We start from the raw sequence: 12,643 nt of genomic DNA, 5'->3' as shown, positions 1-12,643 counted from the left end.
CTTCCCCACAGAGAAGGGAAAGAGAATATATGACCCAGAGGAGGGAGAGAGCATGCAGTGTGTGTAGAGGTGCCAAGAGCAAAAACAACTGCATTTACCCAGAACTCCAGGAAGAATTCATTCATTGTGCGCTTCTATAACTTCTCTTATTATCATTTTGTGTTTTTCTACAGATTCTTCGCCGCCACCAAAGCCAATGACACAGGCCAACGCTAAAACGCCAGAAGAAATATCTAATTGAAACTTAACATTTATATTTTTGTCAATTTTTGAGCTCATTTGGATACTTCCCTGGAAAAAGATATTTATATTTTTTATATAATGCTGCTACTGTTTGCTAACTGGATTTTATTTCTCACTTTTCTGCACAATGATGACCACAACAACCAAAATCAGTTTTAAAAGGACTATTTTCTGTTAAATATATATATTTTTGGAGAATAATTCCTTTTTGGTGATGTGGAAGCTGGAATTTTGAGGACGTTTTTAGGCACAGTGACGAACATAACAACCTAAATCCTTAAGTTTTAATAATACGACCCTATAAATAGCTTTATTTTTTAGATTATATATACATTTTAGTGTAGGTTTGGTTACAATAATGAGCGAGAATATATATTTTGGTGATGCGGAAGCTGCTACTCTTTGCTAAGTGGATTTTTTTCATCACAATTGATCCTTTTTGTCAAGTTTTTTGGAACAATGTCGCCCCTAGCCGCCATCGCCTGTCGTGAAAGGACTACTAAACCCTAACATTTAGATAATTTAGCTCTGAATAAACACATTTGGTGGTGGTAGTCCTGGTCTAGCCGCAGCACTATGGACTACCATGCTGAATGCTGCTTCTGCGACCCGGAGGAGGGGCACATGGGGGCGGACGAGTTGCCCCTGCACAGCATCCACGCCCCAAACCGGATCCGCCCGTCGTCGTACCGAGCACTGAGGAGCGCCGTGTCCAACCTGGCGAGGATCGACGACTTCTTCTGCGAGAAAATAGGCTCGGGATTCTTCTCCGAGGTCTTCAAGGTACGTGGGTTTGTATTTATTTAAATGTTCAAAACAAAAACACAGAACATGACAAAGGGAGAGAATATTCACTGCTTAAAATGTCCAGTGTTTATGTCTCATTTAGTCCAGAGTCTGTTCAATAAATCCATTTTTGAATTGAGTCATTTATACTTTGGGTCCGGTCTTCTTCCCTGCTGCCTGAAGTATATTCCAAAAGTATCCATTTATTGAGTCCATGGCAGGAGTTTTGAGGCCCGGTACGTGGATTTATAAACGATATTTCAAATTGGGCTGAACAAAATGGGGAATTCATTGGGATTATGTTTTTTTTTTTTAACATGTCCAGGGGCATTAACATGGGAGAGAAGTGAAAAATATAGTGCCAAGACTAAACCAGGACTAAACCAAGAGGGAACCGAAAAGAAAACATGAACTAAACCAGGTCTAAACAATGTGCGACTAAATCACGACTGAGGGTTTTTGTTGGAACCTTTTTTGTTTTCTGTTCCAGTCCCCATTCAGGGCCGTAGCCAGGATTTCTATGGGGGGGTTCTTTTTGTGTCAAGGTGGACCTTTTTAGTATGATGAGGTAGATAACTTACATGTATACATATAATGTTTTATCACAAAACCAGCAAATACACATATACAGTAATTTCACACAGAAACTACAACAGGAGCCGGTTAAACAAATATCTGAACAAAGCTAACACTTCACGGATCATCCAACACTTTACTTCTGTTCTGGTCTGAGCAAGGACTGTTCCAGCTCCAGTCTCCTGGGGTGTTTCCTCCACATGCTCAAGGTCAAACTGGAAGGAGTAGTGTATATGCAACAAGGCCAGCGTTAAGACATAACATTAATTAACTACATTAATTACATTAAGAAATGTTTACCAGACCAATGTTGGGCATCTTTTTTTTCAGCACAACTTAACCTATATGATCAGTTAGTTCGTTTTTCACTTTGACATACTATTTCAACATACTGGACCTAAACACACACAGAAAACACAAAGTCTGTCTAGAAAAATTATGGTTTTTTCATTGTAAAACCCTCAAACATGCTCAACCAAGCATTTAAAAAGGTTCAGACTGAACCACAAGGTGCAAATATGAACATATAAAAGTATTATTGTGATATATGGGCCTTACAAAAATAAATTGATTTGATTTGATTTGATATATACAAGCAATAAACAACTATTTACAATAAAAAGTTGGTAAATCCTCAGGCGTTTTCTATTTGTGCTACTTCTCAAAACAGTTTCTGTCCAAAATGACACGGAGAGCCACATCACAGGCCTTGTACTTCCATGTGAGTGATGTTCAGAAGGAGCTCTAAACCAGGACTACCCCAGGTCTAAACCAGGTCTAAACCAGGTCTAAACCAGGTCTAAACCAGGTCTAAACCAGGACTAAACCAGGTCTAAACCAGGTCTAAACCAGGTCTAAACCAGGTCTAAACCAGGTCTAAACCAGGACTAAACCAGGTCTAAACCAGGACTAAACCAGGACTAAACCAGGTCTAAATCAGGTCTAAACCAGGTCTAAACCAGGTCTAAACCAGGTCTAAACCAGGACTAAACCAGGTCTAAACCAGGTCTAAACCAGGTCCAACCCAGGTCTAAACCAGGTCTAAACCAGGTCTAAACCAGGTCTAAACCAGGTCTAAACCAGGTCTAAACCAGGACTAAACCAGGTCTAAACCAGGTCCAACCCAGGTCTAAACCAGGTCTAAACCAGGTCTAAACCAGGTCTAAACCAGGTCTAAACCAGGTCTAAACCAGGACTAAACCAGGTCTAAACCAGGTCTAAACCAGGACTAAACCAGGACTAAACCAGGTCTAAACCAGGACTAAACCAGGACTAAACCAGGTCTAAACCAGGTCTAAACCAGGACTAAACCAGGTCTAAACCAGGTCCAACCCAGGTCTAAACCAGGTCTAAACCAGGACTAAACCAGGACTGGACCAGGACTAGACCAGGTCTAAACCAGGTCTAAACCAGGTCTAAACCAGGTCTAAACCAGGACTAAACCAGGACTAAACCAGGTCTAAACCAGGTCTAAACCAGGTCCAACCCAGGTCTAAACCAGGTCTAAACCAGGACTAAACCAGGTCTAAACCAGGTCTAAACCAGGACTAAACCAGGTCTAAACCAGGTCTAAACCAGGTCTAAACCAGGACTAAACCAGGTCTAAACCAGGTCTAAACCAGGACTAAACCAGGACTAAACCAGGTCTAAACCAGGTCTAAACCAGGACTAAACCAGGTCTAAACCAGGTCTAAACCAGGACTAAACCAGGACTAAACCAGGTCTAAACCAGGACTAAACCAGGACTAAACCAGGTCTAAACCAGGTCTAAACCAGGACTAAACCAGGTCTAAACCAGGTCTAAACCAGGACTAAACCAGGACTGGACCAGGACTAGACCAGGTCTAAACCAGGTCTAAACCAGGTCTAAACCAGGTCTAAACCAGGACTAAACCAGGACTAAACCAGGTCTAAACCAGGTCTAAACCAGGTCCAACCCAGGTCTAAACCAGGTCTAAACCAGGACTAAACCAGGTCTAAACCAGGTCTAAACCAGGACTAAACCAGGTCTAAACCAGGTCTAAACCAGGTCTAAACCAGGACTAAACCAGGTCTAAACCAGGTCTAAACCAGGACTAAACCAGGACTAAACCAGGTCTAAACCAGGTCTAAACCAGGACTAAACCAGGTCTAAACCAGGTCTAAACCAGGTCTAAACCAGGTCCAACCCAGGTCTAAACCAGGTCTAAACCAGGACTAAACCAGGTCTAAACCAGGTCTAAACCAGGACTAAACCAGGTCTAAACCAGGTCTAAACCAGGACTAAACCAGGTCTAAACCAGGTCTAAACCAGGTCTAAACCAGGACTAAACCAGGTCTAAACCAGGTCTAAACCAGGACTAAACCAGGACTAAACCAGGTCTAAACCAGGTCTAAACCAGGACTAAACCAGGACTAAACCAGGTCTAAACCAGGTCTAAACCAGGTCCAACCCAGGTCTAAACCAGGTCTAAACCAGGACTAAACCAGGTCTAAACCAGGTCTAAACCAGGACTAAACCAGGTCTAAACCAGGTCTAAACCAGGTCTAAACCAGGACTAAACCAGGTCTAAACCAGGTCTAAACCAGGACTAAACCAGGGCTAAACCAGGTCTAAACCAGGTCTAAACCAGGACTAAACCAGGTCTAAACCAGGTCTAAACCAGGTCTAAACCAGGACTAAACCAGGTCTAAACCAGGTCTAAACCAGGACTAAACCAGGACTAAACCAGGTCTAAACCAGGTCTAAACCAGGACTAAACCAGGTCTAAACCAGGTCTAAACCAGGTCTAAACCAGGACTAAACCAGGACTAAACCAGGTCTAAACCAGGTCTAAACCAGGACTAAACCAGGTCTAAACCAGGTCTAAACCAGGTCCAACCCAGGTCTAAACCAGGTCTAAACCAGGACTAAACCAGGTCTAAACCAGGTCTAAACCAGGTCTAAACCAGGACTAAACCAGGACTAAACCAGGTCTAAACCAGGTCTAAACCAGGTCCAACCCAGGTCTAAACCAGGTCTAAACCAGGACTAAACCAGGTCTAAACCAGGTCTAAACCAGGACTAAACCAGGTCTAAACCAGGTCTAAACCAGGTCTAAACCAGGACTAAACCAGGTCTAAACCAGGTCTAAACATGGACTAAACCAGGTCTAAACCAGGTCTAAACCAGGACTAAACCAGGTCTAAACCAGGTCCAACCCAGGTCTAAACCAGGTCTAAACCAGGACTAAACCAGGACTGGACCAGGACTAGACCAGGTCTAAACCAGGTCTAAACCAGGTCTAAACCAGGTCTAAACCAGGACTAAACCAGGACTAAACCAGGTCTAAACCAGGTCTAAACCAGGTCCAACCCAGGTCTAAACCAGGTCTAAACCAGGACTAAACCAGGTCTAAACCAGGTCTAAACCAGGACTAAACCAGGTCTAAACCAGGTCTAAACCAGGTCTAAACCAGGACTAAACCAGGTCTAAACCAGGTCTAAACCAGGACTAAACCAGGACTAAACCAGGTCTAAACCAGGTCTAAACCAGGACTAAACCAGGACTAAACCAGGTCTAAACCAGGTCTAAACCAGGTCTAAACCAGGTCTAAACCAGGACTAAACCAGGTCTAAACCAGGTCTAAACCAGGACTAAACCAGGACTAAACCAGGTCTAAACCAGGTCTAAACCAGGACTAAACCAGGTCTAAACCAGGTCTAAACCAGGTCTAAACCAGGACTAAACCAGGACTAAACCAGGTCTAAACCAGGTCTAAACCAGGACTAAACCAGGTCTAAACCAGGTCTAAACCAGGACTAAACCAGGTCTAAACCAGGTCTAAACCAGGTCCAACCCAGGTCTAAACCAGGTCTAAACCAGGACTAAACCAGGTCTAAACCAGGTCTAAACCAGGTCTAAACCAGGACTAAACCAGGACTAAACCAGGTCTAAACCAGGTCTAAACCAGGTCCAACCCAGGTCTAAACCAGGTCTAAACCAGGACTAAACCAGGTCTAAACCAGGTCTAAACCAGGACTAAACCAGGTCTAAACCAGGTCTAAACCAGGTCTAAACCAGGACTAAACCAGGTCTAAACCAGGTCTAAACCAGGACTAAACCAGGTCTAAACCAGGTCTAAACCAGGTCTAAACCAGGACTAAACCAGGTCTAAACCAGGTCTAAACCAGGACTAAACCAGGACTAAACCAGGTCTAAACCAGGACTAAACCAGGACTAAACCAGGACTAAACCAGGACTAAACCAGGACTAAACCAGGACCAAACCAGGTCCAAACCAGGTCTAAACCAGGACTAAACCAGGACTAAACCAGGTCTAAACCAGGACTAAACCAGGACTAAACCAGGTCTAAACCAGGTCTAAACCAGGTCTAAACCAGGACTAAACCAGGTCTAAACCAGGACTAAACCAGGACTAAACCAGGACCAAACCAGGTCTAAACCAGGTCTAAACCAGGTCTAAACCAGGTCTAAACCAGGACTAAACCAGGACTAAACCAGGACTAAACCAGGACTAAACCAGGTCTAAACCAGGTCTAAACCAGGTCTAACCCAGGACTAAACCAGGTCCAACCTAGGTCTAAACCAGGACTAAACCAGGACTAAACCAGGTCTAAACCAGGTCTAACCCAGGACTAAACCAGGTCCAACCTAGGTCTAAACCAGGACTAAACCAGGTCTAAACCAGGTCTAAACCAGGTCTAACCCAGGACTAAACCAGGTCCAACCCAGGTCTAAACCTGGACTAAAGCAGGTCTAAACCAGGACTAAACCAGGTCTAAACCAGGACTAAACCAGGTCTAAAACAGGACTAAACCAGGACTAAACCAGGACTAACCCAGGACTAAACCAGGACTAAAGCAAGTCTAAACCAGGTCCAACCCAGGACTAAACCAGGACTAAACCAGGTCCAACCCAGGACTAAACCAGGACTAACCCAGGACTAAACCAGGACTAAAGCAGGTCCAAACCAGGACTAAACTTGATCAACATGAAGTGTGCCCCTCATTTTGCTTCACAACAACTATATTACTGACAATGAAATACTTGAAATACTAAAACTCTCCAAAACTACTCAAAAACAGCATGATTCCTCTCATTCGTTCTTCCTCTTTGACGTCGACGGCAGCTGTCTACGTCACTTAGTTTTCATGCCGCGCGGTCCTAAAGCCGACCATGTTTCAAAACGCACCAGTGCGGGCGTCGACCCCGAAGGGCTAATATCTGTGGTCCCTCAAGACAGACCTTTTTGGCCCAAATGGGCGGTTCGTTCGAACCCCCTTGACTACGGCCTGCCATTTAATGCACATATGCGCAGAGTATTGGAGACTTTGGAGACTTTATCATCGTTTGTTCTGGGACAGGTACTACGGTAATCAGACCAGAAACCTTTTGGTAGCACAAGTACATATAAAAAACTGAAATACATTTCAAGACTGTTCGGACTTAGAAACATTTTGGTGTTATCCCTCATTTGTCCAGGAGTGTTCCATTGTCGAAAAAAATACCTTTGTATCATCTGGACTTTTTAGAAAAACAAAACATTTCGACTCTCATCCAAGAGTCATTCTCAATCTGTGAATCGAGTCTGGAAACTCAGATATTTATCCTACTCTGAGTAGGCCCTGCCGTTAAACCTCCATGTCTGTTTGAGGAGGTTTAAGATTCAACCTTACGGTTGTATATAATAGTGTCTTGAAACCCTGGAGTGGGAGACGCCCGGGGAATTCTGATGCTAATCGGGTACTCAGTGAGGAGGGAGTGAAAGTCAGGTTACAATAGGATGTAGATAGCCCATCTCAGGGCTGTTAGAAAACAAAGAAGAGCCGTCTCAAGTGAAACCAAAAACTTCTCTTTATCAGGAGGTCCCGCCCAGTGGGCGGGGCTTACACTGAGTAGGATCTGAGTTCCCAGACTCGATTCGCAGATTGAGAATAACTCTTGGATGAGAGTTGAAACGTCTTGTTTTTTCAAAAAACAGAATCCAGATGATACAACTGAATCTTTTTCTACAGTGTTCAGACTTAGACAGACGTTTTGGATTTACAAGAGAAACAACTTGGACACAGTAGCTCCAAAAATAAAATGCTTAATAATGATTCTGAACAATAATAATATGTCAGAACAAACCAGAACTAAACCAAGACTAAACAAGGACTTTCACTGACTTCACTGCCCCTAAGTCGATTGGTGTATGTCCAAACCAGGACTAAAGCAGCTCTAAGTACTACACCAGGACTAAAGCAGGACTATAAAAGGTGTGCAGAGGCTCCAGACTGATCTCCATACAGCCCGTGCCCTCTCACCTCTAGAGAGTCGAACGGTCAATCCCTTTAACTAAAGCTGGAGGAGCTGCACGAAGAGGCCAGACAGTGTTGGCAGAATGTGCACGAGATAATCGCTCTTTCGCTGTTTCAAGCACAATTTAAAGGTGTAAAAGCTGTAACACAGGCTCTTTACAATCACAAGTGAATATAAAAATATCACAATCATAATTAGGACAATCCATATTTGCTTCCAACATGTTAAATGTCTTGCAACACAGAAAGGTAATAATGAATTAAATATGCTTTTTTATGAGATGTAAACAAACAGAGAGATGGAATAAAGTGTTTTAGGTACAAATCATTCGTCACATTTGGCACCCATTTGATAAATATCCACTGTTATTTGCACCTAGTCCTTGACAGTTGGTCCGTTCTGTATCTAGTTTTCTATTGTTTGTAATTGCAGGAGTTTTATGTCCCAGATACAAAGTGGGATATTAATGTTTGAATATGCTGCATATTCTAAAATGTATTTGTTTATGTCTATATCAAGAATGTTGGTGTTTGCATAACATTATTTTGATTTAATGTTTATATATGTGAAAAAAATAGCCCCATTGGCAACAGTTTTCAGTGGAAATATGAAATAAAATCGACTTTTATGAGTTTGTATCTATGTTATCACTATGTTGCTTCACCATTATCTTACTCAGAGTTGTATTTAGATTGATTCATGCATGTTTGAATAATCCTGTATTGGCCTGTAGTTGAGGCTTTCGTGTATTCACCTACCCCCAATCTCCGCCCACTGCTTAGTTCTTACTTGTGATTATTCAGAACAATTCTGACTCAAACATGTAGAATTCAAAAAATGATGCTTAGAAATGCCACTAGGAAGAGGCCTTTCATATTCGCAGTTTTGAGCAGGAAGTCAACGTATACAGTCGGGATTGGCACTTTTTCCCTCTTTGAACATGTTTCCTTGGTGAATTTTGTACATATTAAGCACATCTAATCCAAGTGAAGTCACAACTGAGTCTTTATGGATTTTGTAGATGTGTTTTTGTTTTTTTTTAATAGCAAAGTAAACAGATTGTTTATACAGCAGGCGGCACTAGCATAACAATATCATTTAGCCCGAAGCTACTGTTAGCATTCCTATTTATTTATTCAAATTTGCGCCGTGGAATCCCTTTATTCTTCTTCTTTTCTTTGTGTCTGTATCTGTCTAACACAACATCACTCCTAAAGTCTGTGTTTGTGCTTGGAACAGCTCTTCTACATTGAAATGAATGGATTTCTTCCTCACAGTGGTCTGTTCCCTCAGATCCCGACTGTATCTATGGACCTGTGTCTATTGTCAAGCCATTATAGATCAATAACGTGGCTTACAATGAACACAATACAAAAACATGAGCTATGCATGTTATAGTTTGATGCTAAATACTGAAGAAACAGCATAATATATCTTCATGATTGGTGGAGGAAATCTTAGGAGTTTGGTCTGTAATATAACTTGTTGCTTATTGTTGCTGGTTTTGTGGGTCAGGGAGCGTTGTGAGAGTGAGGTCAGGACCTGTGCAGAGTAAGCAGATTACTGTCACACACAACACAACATGAGGCCCCTTCATCCTAGAGAAGGGGACGACCATGAAAACCTGGAGAAACTTTTGTAGTTTATTAGAACCATTTAATGTTTAAAGCTCAAACTGCACAGTAAAACGTTAAAAACAACTACATAAATACAATGGATAAAGTTACAAAACGCCAAGAAACATGTAAAGACTGAAATATAAGGGCACAGGCCGAGGTGGGTAGAGAAGCACACATTATAACTCGAGTCATTACTTATTACCTGTACTTGTATTTGGAGACAGTTTGGACCTAACAAGTATTTAAAATCAGATTCATGATTAATGCAGTAATTAGAGGTGGACAATACATTGAAATATAGATATTGTGAGTGTTGTTTTGAAGAAATGCAAAATGTTAATATTGAGTGTATCGTTTATAGTAAAAAATGCTTCAAAAAGAGCTGATTATAAACAAAACTTATGGTGTAAACCATAAGTTTCAAGGTTACAAGGTCGGAATGCAAGATTAAATTCAATCAAATTGAAACTGCAATTTGAATACAATAGAATAAATTGCAACGGCTGGAATTTTTGAAGTACCATCATTTCCTCGACAAACAACAAATCTGCATAATAACTGCTAACACTAAAGGTTCGCTCTATACATAAATACATAGTTTGTTCTTCATATTTCAGTTCTTTGTCAATTCTACTGGATAAGTTTAAAATATATATATATATATATATATATATATATATATATATATATATATATATATATCAAAAACACAACAAATCGCAATTCTTGTCAGAAAAATCACAATTCGATATTTTCCCCAAATCGTTCAGCGCTTTTATGAGGTCATATTTCTGCACTTTAGTCATTCACTTTACTGATATTTCACATTTTTCTGATCATGAAACTTCAACTGCATTTATAGACATACATTTAATACATTTCTGTTGGACTGACATGATATCGTCTGACTACACACACAAAACATGACCCAAACACACAAAACATGACCCAAACACACAAAACATGACCCAAACACACAAAACATGACCCAAACACACAAAACATGACCCAAACACACAAAACATGACCCAAACACACAAAACATGACCCAAACACACAAAACATGACCCAAACACACAAAACATGTGTTTGACCCAAACACACAAAACATGACCAAAACACACAAAACATGACCCAAACACACAAAACATGACCCAAACACACAAAACATGTGTTTGACCCAAACACACAAAACATGACCCAAACACACAAAACATGACCCAAACACACAAAACATGACCAAAACACACAAAACATGACCCAAACACACAAAACATGACCCAAACACACAAAACATGTGTTTGACCCAAACACACAAAACATGACCAAAACACACAAAACATGACCCAAACACACAAAACATGACCCAAACACACAAAACATGTGTTTGACCCAAACACACAAAACATGACCAAAACACACAAAACATGACCCAAACACACAAAACATGACCCAAAACACACAAAACATGACCCAAACACACAAAACATGACCAAAACACACAAAACATGACCCAAACACACAATACATGTGCTTGACCCAAAACACACAAAACATGACCCAAACACACAAAACATGACCAAAACACACAAAACATGACCCAAACACACAAAACATGTGCTTGACCCAAAACACACAAAACATGACCCAAACACACAAAACTTGACCCAAAACACACAAAACATGACCCAAACACACAAAACTTGACCCAAAACACACAAAACATGACCAAAACACACAAAACATGACCCAAACACACAAAACATGTGTTTGACCCAAACACACAAAACATGACCAAAACACACAAAACATGACCCAAAACACACAAAACATGACCCAAACACACAAAACATGACCCAAAACACACAAAACATGACCAAAACACACAAAACATGACCCAAACACACAAAACATGACCAAAACACACAAAACATGACCCAAACACACAAAACATGACCCAAACACACAAAACATGACCAAAACACACAAAACATGACCCAAACACACAAAACATGACCAAAACACACAAAACATGACCCAAACACAAAACATGACCCAAACACACAAAACATGACCCAAACACAAAACATGACCCAAACACACAAAACATGACCCAAAACACACAAAACATGACCCAAACACACAAAACATGACCAAAACACACAAAACATGACCCAAACGCACAAAACATGACCAAAACTCAAAACATGACCCAAACACACCATATCGACAGGCACGGTGTAACAACCACAAATGTTGAGGGAAGAAGAACTAAAACGTTTGCTCTAGCAGGAGATATTGTCAAAAAACTGAAAAAGTACATTCATTTTTATGTCTCAAAACGTTACAGACGAATGAAATATTTACTGAATCAGAGATAAGCTTTGGGGCTCGAACATGAGTATGATTGTTTTGGGTGGAGATGGAAAGGCTGAGGAGGCTGATGGTTCTGCTGCTGCGGTGGAGATGGAGCTGAAATGGCGAAATGTGCAATTATTGATGATATTGTAGATGTTCTTTTGAAGATATGCAGATTTCAAAGTTCAGGTGTGTCGTAAAATGAGGGGATTTTTTTTAAAGAAAATGGAATAAACTTGTTTGTACTTCTTTGTTCACAGCCCTTTTTATTTGTTTGATGCTTGAGCCTCAGCCAATACTTTTAAAAGTGCAGTAAATTAAGAGAACTCTTTCTGGTGGAGGCTTCACCATATGCTTGAAGATGATTTGCTGAATGTTCCACAGTGGGCTTTAGACGTATCTATATCCATGGAGATAAGCAAGGGAAAGCAAACGAGGGGGAGTTGTATGAAAAAAAAAGAAGATATTTTAAGTGTTGTTTTTAGGCATGTCATTGTATCTGATTTTAGTGTTAGGGGGAAAAAAGAAGACAGAATAAAGTTAAATGTGAGATAAACAGCCAGATAAAATAAAGTTATTTACATTTATTTATTTGTTTTGCTATATATTGAACAAAAAATACTTAATTTTGCCTCTAAAATAGTCACAATTTAAAAAGAATCACATCTGGACACATTTGACAAACAATGGGCAAAATGGGACTTTTATTTTGGATTTAATACGTTTTAACCTTTCTTTTCTTTACTTATCCTGTGTTCTCTCTGATTCTGCCCCGTCTG

At 40.6% G+C, this 12,643-nt stretch overlaps 1 protein-coding gene across 1 annotated transcript in view; it reads left to right on the top strand.

Moving 5' to 3' along the window:
- The first annotated feature begins 534 nt into the window (after nucleotides 1-534).
- Nucleotides 535-12,643, top strand: part of LOC140377954 (dual specificity testis-specific protein kinase 2-like) — a 28,822-nt gene continuing 16,713 nt past the window's right edge. Inside the window, exon 1 of the mRNA XM_072463579.1 lies at nucleotides 535-1,026. Coding sequence (XP_072319680.1) covers nucleotides 820-1,026 — 207 coding nt within the window. The 5' untranslated portion in view covers nucleotides 535-819. The remainder of the gene's footprint in view (nucleotides 1,027-12,643) is intronic.

This window comes from Eucyclogobius newberryi, unplaced genomic scaffold (genome assembly GCF_026437365.1).
Source record: "Eucyclogobius newberryi isolate DKJ021-1_F unplaced genomic scaffold, fEucNew1.0.hap1 SCAF_4, whole genome shotgun sequence".
In the NCBI taxonomy this organism is placed as follows: Eukaryota; Metazoa; Chordata; class Actinopteri; order Gobiiformes; family Gobiidae; genus Eucyclogobius; species Eucyclogobius newberryi.
The sequence above is the reverse complement of the archived record's forward strand: the minus strand, read 5'-3'. Positions and strand labels throughout refer to the sequence as shown.